General features: G+C 43.7%; 1 protein-coding gene across 1 annotated transcript in view; it reads right to left on the bottom strand.

Annotated features, from left to right (window-relative positions):
• LOC143961063 (intercellular adhesion molecule 1-like) overlaps window positions 1-13,815 on the bottom strand; it is an 88,442-nt gene that overhangs the window by 48,649 nt on the left and 25,978 nt on the right. The window contains exon 2 of the mRNA XM_077470204.1: window positions 2,107-2,355. Coding sequence (XP_077326330.1) covers window positions 2,107-2,355 — 249 coding nt within the window. The remainder of the gene's footprint in view (window positions 1-2,106; window positions 2,356-13,815) is intronic.

The following is a 13,815-nucleotide window of genomic DNA, read 5'->3' as shown; positions in this document are numbered from 1 at the left end:
TGGAGGGCCGGTTATAAAAAAAAAAAAAAAAAAAAAAAGTCAGCAGCTGCAAACACTGCAGCTGCTGACTTAATAAACACACTCACCTGTCCAGGGCGCCCGCGATGTCGGCCGCCCGAGGCCGACTCGTCCCTCGGCTCTCGGGTCCCGGCGCCGCCATCCCTTGTAAGGGAAACAGGCAGCGGAGCCTTATGGCTTCACTGCCCGTTTCCTACTGCGCATGCGCGAGTCCCGCAGCGCTTTCTGAATGGGACGCGCTGTGTTCTGGAACACACAGTTCCCAGAACACAGCGCGACTCATTACCCAGAAGACGCCGCGACGAAGACAGAAGACAGAAGATCTCCGCGGAGGAGGAAGAGGAAGATTAGGAGAAAGTGCCTAGCAACAGGCATTTCTGGTAAGTAAAAAAAAAATTTTTTTTTCATTTTTTTTTTTTTAGATTTTTTGTAATTTTTAACATTTTTTTGTTTTTCAGGGTGGCCCTCCCCTTTAACTGTCTTGGGCATGGAGTTCACCAGAGCTTCACAGGTTGCCACTAGATTCCTCTTCCACTCCTCCATGACGACATCATGGAGCTGGTGGATGTTAGAGATCTTGCGTTACTCCACCTTCCATTTGAGGATGCCCCACAGATGCTCAATAGGGTTTTGGTCTGGAGACATGCTTGGCCAGTCCATCACCTTTACCCTCAGCTTCTTAAGCAAGGCAGTGGTTACCTTGTAGGTGTGTTTGAGGTCCTTATAATGTAGGAATACTGCCCTGTGGCCCAACAGAGAGGATTATGCTCTGCTTCGGCATGTCACAGTACATGTTGTCATTCATGGTTCCCTCAATGAACTGTAGCTCCCCAGTGCCGGCAGCACTCATGCAGCCCCAGACCATGACACTCCCACCACCATGCTTGACATTAGGCAAGACACACTTGTCTTTGTACTCCTCACCTGGTTGCCGCCACACATGCTTGACACCATCTGAACCAAATAATTTTATCTTGGTCTCATTACACCACAGGACATGGTTCCAATAATCCATGTCTTAGTCTGCTTGTCTTCAGCAAACTGTTTGCGGGCTTTCTGGTGCATTATCTTTAGAAGAGGCTTCCTTCTGGGACAACAACCATGCAGACCAATTTGATTCAGTGTGTGGCGTATGGTCTGAGCATTGACAGGCTGACCCCCCCCCCACCCCTTCAACCTCTGCAGCAATGCTGGCAGCACTCATACGTCTATTTCCCAAAGACAACCTTTGGATATGATGCTGAACACTTGCACGTAACTTCTTTGGTCGACCATGGCGAGGCTTGTTCTGAGTAGAACCTGTCCTATTAAACCGCTGTATGGTCTTGGCTACCACGCTGCAACTCAGTTTCAAGGTCTAGGCCATCTTCATGTAGCGCAACAAGGATTTTTTTCAGATCCTCCACGTTGAACTTCCAGTGACCAGTATGAGAGAGAGTGAGAGCGATAACACCAAATTTAACACACCTGCTCCCCATTCACACCTGAGACCTTGTAACACTAATGAGTCACATGACACCAGGGAGGGAAAATGGCTGATTGGGCCCAATTTGGACATTTTCACTTAGGGGTGTACTCACTTTTGGTGTCAGCGGTTTAGACATTAATGTGTGTGTGTTGAGTTATTTTGAGTAGCAAAGTGTAATTTCTTCAGTGTTGTCACATGAAAAGATAGAATAAAATATTTCCAAAAAATGTGAGGGGTGTATTCACTTTTGTGAGATACTGTGTATGTGTATATATATATATATGTATATCTCATGTTAGCACTTACATTTTTGGCTATATGACTATATTGACTATATATTTCTATATGAATACATGATAGACCCAGGTCTAACCCTTCAAGAAATAACACATTTTGGATGTTATGACTATCTGAAATACTGTGGGGTTTAAAATGATTTTCAAAAAGGAATTGAGAGAATTCGATTTTCTTTTTTAACCAATGTTTACATGTGAATGAATAAACCTTTTTGTTTTTTTTTTTGCAAACTGAATTTTGACTTACGCGTTGGAACTTTTTTTCCTATATTTGAACTGAAGTAGCATGTTGATTACATGATAACATCTATAAGAAGAACATACCATAAGGTATCACTCTGGCCACGTCATTGTCGTCATCGGTTGCCAGACATTGTATAGGTGAGTCTTCCCACTCACTAACTCTGACTTCAACCCATGAGAAGTTGATTGTCTTGTCCTTAGAAAATCTTACTTTAGCCAGTCTGGTTTCCCAAGACAGGTTTGTACAGTTACTGGTGCAATTCAGAAGAGCTATTTCTCCAAATGGTACAAAATCATTCTCCTTTTCGATCTGCACTGTACAGGAGTTCCCTGAAAAAGAAAAGAAACATGGAAAAGGATGAAATAGAACAGAACAATGTAATATCCTACAATGTTATCATAACCTGACTACCCAACTCTTTACTACTACTTCTCATCCTCAGTTATCATAATTCCTTTCCACATACATCTACCCCTCACTGCCCTTAGTGTAATCACTGCCGGGAAGTCTGAATGGTTTACTTAGCATTAAAGAGTATGTACCCCCTAAATCTATTTTCAGTATATTGTAAATCAGCTGCTGCACCTGCAGGGCTCTAATGAGGAAAGCTGCAAGGTCTGATTTCCCTTTCAAGAGTATCACACCCAAAATTACATTTTTGTTGCAGGGGATGCTCCAAATTTGACTTGTATCTTAGGGCAGAAAATCAGAAAGCCAACCAAACAAGCAGGAAATGATGTTTCTAGGGGGTGTTCTATATACCATCTGTGTACAGAACACCTCCAGGTAGCCATATTGTATTGCATTTTACAGAAAACTACAGAGTTGCAGACTGAAAAGAAAAGGTCATTTTTAATAACATTCAATTACAGTACGACTTGTGTTGTAATGGTATACATGGAGTTACCCTTTAAGTAATTTTAGTGATTTTTGAGGAACAGACCACAAACAAGTATGCAGATCAGGGGTTCTGACTTAACTTTTTTAATTTACTTGTCCCTTCAAGGTCAGTATTCATTTAATTTCATTTAATTTAATCCATTAGACCCCTTTCACACTGGGGCGTTTTTCAGGCGTTTTTCAGGCGCTTTAGCGTTAAAAAAAGCACCTGTAAAGCGCTTGAAAGAAGCCGCAACTGCAATCCCAATGTGAAAGCCCAAGTGCTTTCACATTGAGATCCCTTTCACACTGGGGCGTTTTTCAGACACTTTACGTTAAAAAAAGCGCAACTGCAATCCCAATGTAAAAGCCCAAGTGCTTTCACACGGAGCCACTGCGCTGGCGGGGCGTCAAAAAAAGGCCTGCAAGCAGCTTCTTTGCAGCGCTTTTGGAGCGGTGAATACAGCGCTCCTAAAGCACCCCTTCCCATTGAAATCAATGGGAAGCACCTAAAAAACGCTTTTGGCAGCAGCGTTTTGTGGGCGCTTTTAACCCTTTATTTGGCCACTAGCAGGGGTTAAAAGCTCCCCAATAGCGCTCGAAAAACACTGGTAGATTACTGCTAGTTTAAGCTGCACCTTACGAGCGTTTTTCGGGCGCTGACATTGTGAAAGGGCTCTTAAAGCACTTGGGCTTTCACATTGGGATTGCAGATGAGGCTTCTTTCAAGCACTTTACAAGCGCTTTTTTTAACGCTAAAGCGCTTGAAAAACGCCTGAAAAATGCCCCAGTGTGAAAGGGGTCTTAGGTCAGAATGAACAAGGCATTTTAAGTAGGAGATCAGCAATGGCAGCCTATTAGATGCTTAATTTAAGGACTAATTAACAACACAATACTTTATGCTGCAACACACATGTTGTCTTGTCATGTGTTGCATTGCAATAAACAGTCTATTTATAATGAATAGCCTGAAATGCAACACAAAGCATGTAAAAATGGTGCAGGCTGCATTTTTCTGCAGCACAATGCACAGGATTTACACTTCTAGGGAGTGTTGGTTTGCATTCACAAATGGTACCATGGTGCACCAACACAATGTGCATTACTGTACATTGCTGCGCTGGGGTGAGAGGCCCCAAAAGGGAAACAAAAAGGCTGCCTTGACATTCTGCCAATGCTAGTTGTCTGGGTTCAAACCTCTGGAGCAACTAACCCAAGCAGGATAAAGACAAGGACTTTAGCATGCTTGTTTCAGGTCAATAACTTACAAATTATTGAAGCCAAAGATCATGGATGCTGCTTAAGCCAGGCACTTGGGGCCCCTTTTTGTTGGTGAGTGCCCTTGGTCTTAAAGTGGTTGTAAACCCTTACAACACACTTTGACCTACAGGTAAGCCTAGATTAAGGCTTACCTATAGGTCCAAGAAATATCTCCTAAACCTACACGGTTTAGGAGATATTTGCCGAAAGACAGGCACCGCTGTCTACAGCGCATGCGCCGTAGACAGCGGTGCGCAGGCGCACTGAGCGCGGCACCCGTCAACGGCGATATGGCGCGCGTGGCGGCTCCCGTGTGCATGCGCGCGAGTGACGTCATCGTGGCTTCTCCAAATGACAGTGGCGGAGCAGTATGACCCACCGAGAAGATGGATGCGCCATAGAAGATGGATGCGATGCATAGTAGTCCATTATGCTTTACCTTTGCAGGGAATGAAAGAGGAAGTAAACCCATCAGGGTTTACTTCCTCTTTAAGGGCGCAGTCTACCACATTTTCAAATTTGCAACTGCAGCACTATCTCTATTGTGCTGGCTGGCTTCTGTCCCTGCAGCCATTTTTTAGCCCTTAGAATTAGCAGAAGGACCCCTTTTCCAGGTCCAGAAAGTGTCCCATCAAATATGCCAAGCCCAGGAGTCAGGGCCTTATGTAGCCTCTGCCTGACCAAAGATGGCTGCTTGAGTGACATGAGGGGGCAGCATCCAATAGGATAGCTCCCCCAGTGACCCAAAAAAACAGAGGAACCTTGTTGCTCCTGACTTCCTCTCCAACAGAGGTAAGCACCACCCACTGGGGAGAAAACAGACTGCACCTGCCGGAATGTCCGACCGTGTGTAGAAGGGTTTATAGGTTGCAGCTTTCCTGTCCCTAGATGACATAACGGGGGGGGGGGGGGGGGACAAGGCACACATTTTTTTTTTGCACTAATTGAACAGATATAACATGTTTTTATAATTTTATAATTATAACATTTTAGAATTTTCAAGATTAACATACATTCTAAATATGGCTGATTGTGGTTAAATTAGAGTAAATATAGGACTAAATAGAAACAATTTTTATTGAAACAGAAACCTTTTATCCTCATTCGTAAAAATTCTAAACTTTACCTGCAGAGCAAAGACAATTGAATATATTGCACATAAAAAAATAGTCTGAATACATTGTAACAACATAGAGGTTATTTACTAAAGGCAAATCCACTTTTCAATGCAAGTGCACTTGGAAACGCACTTGGAAGTGTCATCGCTGTGGATCTGAGGGGGACATGCAAGGAAAAAAAACTGCATTTTTCCTTGTACATGATTGGATGATAAAATCAGCAGAGCTTCCCCTCATTTCACATCTTCTCCTCAGATCTACAGTGACTGCACTTCCAAGTGAACTTGGATTGCAAAGTGGATGTACCTTTAGTAAATAAACCCCTGTCTACTCTGCAAGTCTAGTTGCATTCATTTTCTCCAGAGCTTAGTAAATGTGGTTAAGCTCTGCTGATTTCCTTCATCTAATCATGTGCAGGCAAAAATGCAGTTTTGTTTTTTTAACAAAGGACTGACTTCCTCGGGGGGGGGGGGGGGAATCCATCCCTGGAGGACATAAGCCGATGAAATGCGTAGGGCGAGGTTTGATGTGACGTTACCATGCAAACCGTGTCTGAGCTCGTGTTCAGTGCATGTGGCCTGGGTCGGGCTGGAAAAAGGTTTACTGTAGCGTTTTACAAGTCGGAAATGTGTAAGTGGGTGAAGTTGCTGTACTAAATGAACATGCTTTTAATGGTTTCACACTATGAGTTCCCATCTTCCTTTTTAATAACCCATTTCAGAATATGATGGTGGTTTCTGGGTTGGAGGAGTATTCGAGAAAAGATCTCCTGTGCCATTGTGACAGCTAAATATTTATACAAAGGCGCATTTGCTGATATAACATCAGCCATTATCTCTGGTGAGTGATTTAGTGAGTCCCGATGGTGGTTTCTAACACTGAAGGTGGAGAATGCTATGTGTTTTTTCATTAATGATGGGATTGCTTCATATTTCTTCAAGTTGGATGTGGATCTGTGAAGATTATTTATTGCACAAGAAAAAGAAAGAGAAAAAAAAAAAGGGAAAGAAAGATGTAGAAAAGAAGAAGAAAATGATATGCTGAGTGAAATAGTGAAGGAACTGAAGAAAGAAGAACAAAGTGCACTTTGTTGTGAATCCTGTCCCTTACACATGATCTATTCCTATTACTCAGTTACAATATTATACCATATAGTTATGTTTCTTTATAGATCATCATTGCATCCGCCCCTGAAGAATTGATATACCCCAACAAAACGCGTCGGGCTTACACAGATGCATGATGTACATACAGATGATTTTAAGCCTCTTGCTTTGTTTTACTCTAGACTTTTTAACATCATTCAGCCCTTCCAGTGGCCCACGTTGTGCAGGACTTGTTTTTACTTTATTATGCTTATTACCATGCTGTCAATATTTATATGCAATTTTCAGCATACTCTGCGTGTATGCGATTCTGTAAATGCTTTTTTGCCGTATTCAATATGTTATACACGATTTTACATGGTATAATAAAATGTTTTGTCAAGACTGCTTCTTGGTATACATCTCTCACTCAAATTCCCCCTTTTTTTGTTGGAACCCATAAAAGCAACACTGTTTTATATCCTACGTGTTTACTTTATACAGTGATTGACCTCATTTAAAGTCCCGCTGGGCACTTTTCTTTCTCTTTGTCTAAAATTTGGGATGGAGGTCAATACTTTTGGTGCCTTGGAGCACATTATTCTTTATCATTTCATACCTGAAGGACCACTGTGGAAGTTGATAATGACTGTAGTAGTCGGAGATACTGGAGTGACCGCTGTCTTCCATGTCCTATGCCGATCGGCTACCCCGCTGCACACTAATCAAAGGGATTCACTCTCTCACCACCACCGCTATTCAAATATGTTTTTTTTAATGAATACAATGTATTCTCCAATTGGATGAGGTGTAGAGAAGGGCTGATAATGTCATGATTGCACCCCAACACACTAATGCCCTGTACACACGGTTGGACTTTCCGATGGAAATGTGCGATCGGATCGTGTTGTCAGAAAATCCGATCGTGTGTGGGCTCCATCAGACTTTTTCCATCACACAAAGTTCCAACACACAAAGTTTGAGAGCTGGATCTCAAATTTTCCGACAACAGAATGCAAACATTTAAATTCCGATAGTGTGTAGACAATTCTGACGGACAAAGTGCCACACATGCTCAGAATAAATTACGAGACAAAAGCTATTGGCTACTGGCCTCTTTATAGTCCGGTTGTATGTGTTCTACGTCACCGTGTTCTGAACAATCAGATTTTCCATCAACTTTGTGCGACCGTGTGTATACAAGACAAGTTTCGTCCAAAATCCATCAGAAAAAATCTGACGGATTTTGTCATCAGAAAAAATCCAACGGATTTTGTCATCGGAAAGTCCGACCGCGTGTACAGGGCATAAGGTAAAACACTGGTGCACATGGCAGCACATTATGTACAGTTTGTTCTGTAATGGGATGCATTGGCAGCCAATTAAAAACTAAACAGGCTGCCTTAAAGCGGGAGTCCGCCGGGACTCCGCGTTTTTTTTTTTTTTTTTTTAAAAGCCAGCAGCTACAAATACTGCAGCTGCTGACTTTTAAAATAGTGACACTCACCTGTCCAGCGCGCCCGCGATGTCGGCACCCGAAGCCGATCTCTAGATCGTCTGTTGGGTGCTGCCGCCGCCATCTTGGGTATGGGAATCAGGAAATGGAGCCTTTCGGCTTCATTTCCCGGTTCCCTACTGCGCATGCGCGAATCGCGCTGCGCAATAAGGACGGTCCCCGCTGCCTCTGGGATCTGTGTGTTTCCCAGCAGGCAGCGGGGCACTTGCGGAAAGGGGCGGGCACTTGCGGAAAGGGGCGTAATCTGAGAGAGCTATCTCAGGGGGCGTAATCGGAGAGAGCTATCCCGGAAGTGGGTGCAGAATACCTGTACTGTACAGGTATCTGCACCCCCCTCCCCCCTGAAAGGTGCCAATTGTGGCGCCGGAGGGGGGGAGGGTTCCGATGAGCGGAGGTCCACTTTAGGGTGGACCTCCGCTTTAACACAGTGCTTGTTGATGTGTGTTATCATACCAGAAAAGTGTGAACCAGGATAACCGTTGAATAAATGTTGAGCAATGTTTACTTACTAATTACAAAAATTGAAGAGTGCAAAATCTTGTGCAGTTCTGCATGTTATTGCTAGCCAATCAGCTTCAAATTTCAGTTCATTCAATTAGGGTTTGACAATAAAACCTGGAAGCTGATTGGTTTCTATGCAGAACTGCACCAGATTTTGCACTCTCCAGTTTTAATACATCAACCCCAATGACCATCCAAAAAAAAATTCTAAATATCCTTTCTACTTACCCGCAATTATATGATTTTTAGGTCCTGATCCTTCACTTCTCTTTAGTTTTTTTCTGGCAGGGTCCTTCCTTGGGTGTCCACACGTGGACACTTCCTATTGGCTAGTGATGGGGTCCTCTCAGAATCCAGAAGAGGAATGACATCATTGTGAGGGGAAGTTAGGGGTTTGGATGGTGAGGGATAAGTAGCAGTCCCCGTAGTAGGACGCAGAAGCAGTGAGGGATCCAGACAGTGGACTTAAGCCCAAAAAGAAATCCCTTACATGTGCTAGAGGGGAGGGAGGGAGCTATAGGGAAATGTGGTGTTCTTTTTTCTGGTGTGTGCTTTGAGCTGACTTTTGAACTCACATTAGCAGGTTAAAGCTTCAAAGGAGATTTTAGCTGAAGCACCCTCTACCAGTAGGTAGGTGCTAGTAAGGTATTTTTACTAGGTTATCCAGCACAGGTACATTTATGCAGGCTTATGCTGGGCGCTAGGCCTGTCTGTTTTGATCTGGGGGCTGGGAGTGGTCAGAGTAGCAGTGGGTGTGACCACCTGCACTTCAGTTCTGAGGAGAATGTTCTAGATAAGGGGCTGGGCCTGGAACTGGAGTGGCAGGCAGCTTGTGTGTGAGCCCTGACCAATCCCCAATCGAGATTGGCCGGGGGCAGGCCTCATATATAAGCTGAGGTGATATGCCACTGGGGACAGAGTCGGCTGGGTGAAGTAAGGAATGGCATGTTAGACAGTAGCAGGAGGCCATCCCCATCTGAGGGTGGGTGCGCCAATCACAGGAGAAGGATGAGAACATGAGAGCTGTGAGGGAACATTGCCTCTACCCAGTCATTGGCAATGTCTCTGCCACCACACGGTCGGATGGCAGGGAAATTCTGGAGCATAGGGGCAGGAGAAACTGTCGGTATGCATGGTCCAGTTAAACTTCCTCATCAAGGACTCATGGAAGAGCTGTTGGAAGGTCGGTGAGTGTTACCACAGTGGGGCTGGAGGTGCCAAGGAATCTGTGAAGGAAACTCTGCTAGTACACGGTCACTAGTGGAGTCTTCATCAAACACACGGTGGATGATGGGAAGTCCTGAATCAGAAAAGAGACTGTGGGGATCTTGTGTCAAGATGAAGCTGCATGCGGGCTCATGATTTGCAAGTTGGGCTGGCTGGGAAAAGTAGTCCATATTTCCTAGAAGATATGCTTTTTACCCAGGCCTCCAGGGAGAGGTTCTGCAGGCCTCAAGCCTACTGGCAGCGAGTAACCAGAGCCACAGTAGGGAAGCTTATTCAGAGTGCGCCCCTACTATTCCATATAAGAGGATGTTCCAGTTTGTACTGGAGGAACCAAGTTACAGGAGGAAACACGTTATGGGCAGGAGGTGAAAGAGATCTAAGAACATTTACACGGTCATTAGTGATGTCTCTGACACCACACGGTCGGATGGTTAAAGAACTCTTAGATGGAATAGTCTGCCGGGGTTAAGCTGCAGAAGGAGCAACAGTCTGCATGGAGACGCAGGAGGAGATTCATATCTAATTTACTATGCACATTTTAGCTTCTGGCTCTAATTCTACCAAAGTGTACTAAATCCTTAAAGAGGTCAGCCGAAATTATTATTTTTTAAAAGTCAGCAGCTACAAATACTGCACTTTTAAAATAAGGACCCTTACCTGTCCAGGGCGCCCGCAATGTCGGCACCCGAGGCCAAACCGCCCCTCAGTGCTGCCACCGCCATCTTTGATAAGGGAATCAGGAAGTGAAGCCTTGCGGCTTATCAAAAGGTGTGTACTAATGCACTAACAAAGCAATCTGTGCTGACTATGAGATATATATACAAATAAATAGATAAAGAGCTAAATGGAATTAAAAAGCAGCTGAACTTCTAAAGTGTTACCAACACCCATAAAAACTATATATAGTTAAACCAATCTAGTAAACAGGTGAATAAATAACTGACCAATTATCAACAAGGGATATACATATCGATAAACAGTGATAAGTTCAAAGAAATATTAATAATATTCCCAAAACACGTGATCTAAATCAAAATAAAAATGCAAAAAATCCTGTTGTCAGAGAAAAAAAATAATAATTTTCAATTTGAATAAAGTGCAATATTGATGAAATATAAAGTGCAATATTGGAAAAAATATAGTCCACAGAACATGAGCAATCCAAGGAAAAAAAAATAATAATAATATATATATATATGATATGAATAGTCCAATAAAGGAGCAACAAATAGTGAACCAACGCTCTAAAAATTCACAAGTGCAGTGCCTTGTGCAAATATTGGCATATCATCCAAAAACGAGGATCATAAAAGTCAAATAGAAAAAATAAATAGAAACCAGAGTACTGACTCCAAATAGTCTTGCAACAATATCACTCTTTTTCTATAAAGACAAATGGGAGTGAGGGGGAAAAGAGCTGGTGTGGAAGTCCAACAAAGGGAATCATATACCGTATTTATCGGCGTATAACCCACACATTTTCCCCTTAAAATCAGGGGAAAATCGTGGGTGCGTGTTATACGCCGATCCCCACCGATTACCTGCCGATCTCCGCTGACTGTGAGCGGAGTGGAGCGATCGCGGCCAAGATACACATAGCCAAGTATACTCGGCTCTTCTCGGCTCCGCTCACAGTCATGCCCAGTCCTGCCATTGGGACTGTGAGCGGAGCTGAGAAGAGCTGAGTACACTCTATGTTATGTGTATCTCTGCTCTGCCCAGTCCCTGCGATCTTATCAGGACACTACGGTGAGTCCACAGAAAACAGCAAGCAAGTGCCCATCACCGAGAAGTGGATGCACTTACCAGATTGCAACACAAATAGAGCCTTATTAGTAGACCATCTGTGTCATTATTCATACACCAAAAGCTCATGGATCAGCCTTCCCCGTATACAGCGGCGCCACTTGAAACTCCCAAGATCAGCAATCCCAAATCGATAATAGCACTTAATATTTTTTGCCTAGCCAGGATACATGCTGTATCTCAGTGAGCTGTTCCAAATGTGCAAAAAATATGAAGTGCTATTATCGATTTGGGATTGCTGATCTTGGGAGTTTCAAGTGACGCCGCTGCATACGGGGAAGGCTGATCCATGAGCTTTTGGTGTATGAATAATGACACAGATGGTCTACTAATAAGGATCTATTTGTGTTGCTATCTGGTAAGTGCATCCACTTGCTTGCTGTTTTGTGTAGATTCACCATAGTGTCCTGATAAGAGCCCTTACAAAGGATTTAATTCTACAAGCCTTGTTTTTTCTCTTCTGTGTTGATGAACTGTTGCTTTAAAGTCATTCCTAAGTAATTTATTTATTAATGTGAATAAGTTGATGATTCACAGTCATTTATATATTATTTAAATTAATTTTATATATATAATTTATTTATGATTATATATTATTAATTTGGTTAGTCAATAGTGTCTGTGGCGCAGCTCTTGAGCCCTTTTTTTCTTGAACTATACGATTCCCTTTTTTTTCTCTCTCACATCAGCTTTATTTGCATTTTTAATTTGAATTAGATCACGTGTTGTGGGATTATTATTAAAGAGGGAGTCCATCCGAAAAAAAATTATTAAAAGCCAGCAGCTACAAATACTACAGCTGCTGACTTTTAATAAATGGACACTTACATTTCCCGGGGTCCAGCGATGTCGGCAGCCGAGGCCCATCGATCGTTTCGGCTCTTGGCTGCTGCCGTCGCCATTCTCGGTGAGGGAATCAGAAAGTGAAGCGTTGCGGCTTCACTTCCCGGTTCCCTACTGTGTGTGTCCCAACAGACAGCGCGGCGGGACAGGAAGAGGCATAGACTCCCATGGAAATCTATGCCCGGAAGTGGGTGCAAATACCTGTCTTAGACAGGTATCTGCACCCCCTCCCCCCTGAAAGGTACCAACTGTGACACCGGAGGGGGGGGGGGGGGGTTCCGAAGAGCGGAAGTCCCACTTTAGGGTGGAACTCCACTGTAATATTTCTTTGCACTTACTTATCACTGTTTATGGATACCTATATCCCTTGTTGATAAATGGGCAGATATTTATCCACCTGTTTACTAGATTGGTTTAAGTAGCGCTACTTCACTTTTTATACAAAGCCTTGCGGCTTCACTTCCTGGTTCCCTACTGCGCATGCTCGAATCGGGCTGCGCAATCCGAATGGTCCCTGCTGTCTCTGGGACCTGTATGTCTCCCAACAGACAGCGGGGGGGGGGGGGGGGGGGGGGTGACAGGAAGTGGCGTAGACCTCCCCGTGGAAGTCTATGCACGGAAGTGGGTGCACCCCCCTCTGCCCTGAAAGTTGCCAAATGTGACACGGGGGGGGGGGGGGGGATGGGTTCCAAAAAGTGGAAGTTCCATTTTTGTGTGGAACTCCGCTTTAAATATGATGGCAAAGACTTATCCTATGGGCAGCTCATATTCCTATCCCTATCCAAGTTGTACCCCCCAATAAAACAACAATAACAAAGCTTGCAAAAGACTGCTCATTGTCTCTGGATGTGATGTATGAAGTCTGGCAGTGGGGTGATTTGGCGGATTGTTTGTTACTAGCTGCAACCCCATGGCTACATAGCGATTAGGTTTACATATACATAAAATGACTCTGAATATGTGAGCGGGCACAGAAAAACATGCAGCGTATTGCCCGATTGCCCGGAAACATAATGCACAGTCAGTAAAATCATGCAGCAAGTTTCTCATACTAATGAAAGCAGTTAAGTTGGGTGTGTGGGTGTGAGGGAGGGACAGTCACATCCTCTATGTGGCTAAATTTATGACTTTATCAATTACCTTCCCACTCTGTCTATTCCTGAACTCATTCAAAACCACTCTAGAGTAAGCCTATTAAAGCGGCATTCAACCCAAAACCGCTTACCAATCATTAGATGTGGTGGCTGCATTTGTTTCCTTTTCTTTGGCTTTACCCCTCTGTTTTCACCTAGTAATCTGGCCAGTAACCCACCTCCAGTATTAGTGAGACACAGCCCTGGAGGAATGACAAGAGGAGGCACAGCAGGCAGCAGAATTGTCAACCTGGTGGGGAGGGGAGTGTTAAATGTATTAGCAGATTTAGATGGACTAACAAATTAAAGCCAAACTCCAGCTCACACTTTTTAATCAGTTGCAGCAAACAGTCTTTTTTTTCCTGTTGGGATAAAGCTTTTGCATGTATAAATAAAAGCTGATCATTTTAATTAACCATGC

This window comes from Lithobates pipiens, unplaced genomic scaffold (assembly GCF_037356315.1).
Source record: "Lithobates pipiens isolate NorthernLeopardFrog02 unplaced genomic scaffold, aLitPip1_a1.2 Scaffold_8, whole genome shotgun sequence".
NCBI lineage: Eukaryota > Metazoa > Chordata > Amphibia > Anura > Ranidae > Lithobates > Lithobates pipiens.
Note: the sequence above shows the minus strand (reverse complement) of the source record. Positions and strands in the feature narration are given on the sequence as shown.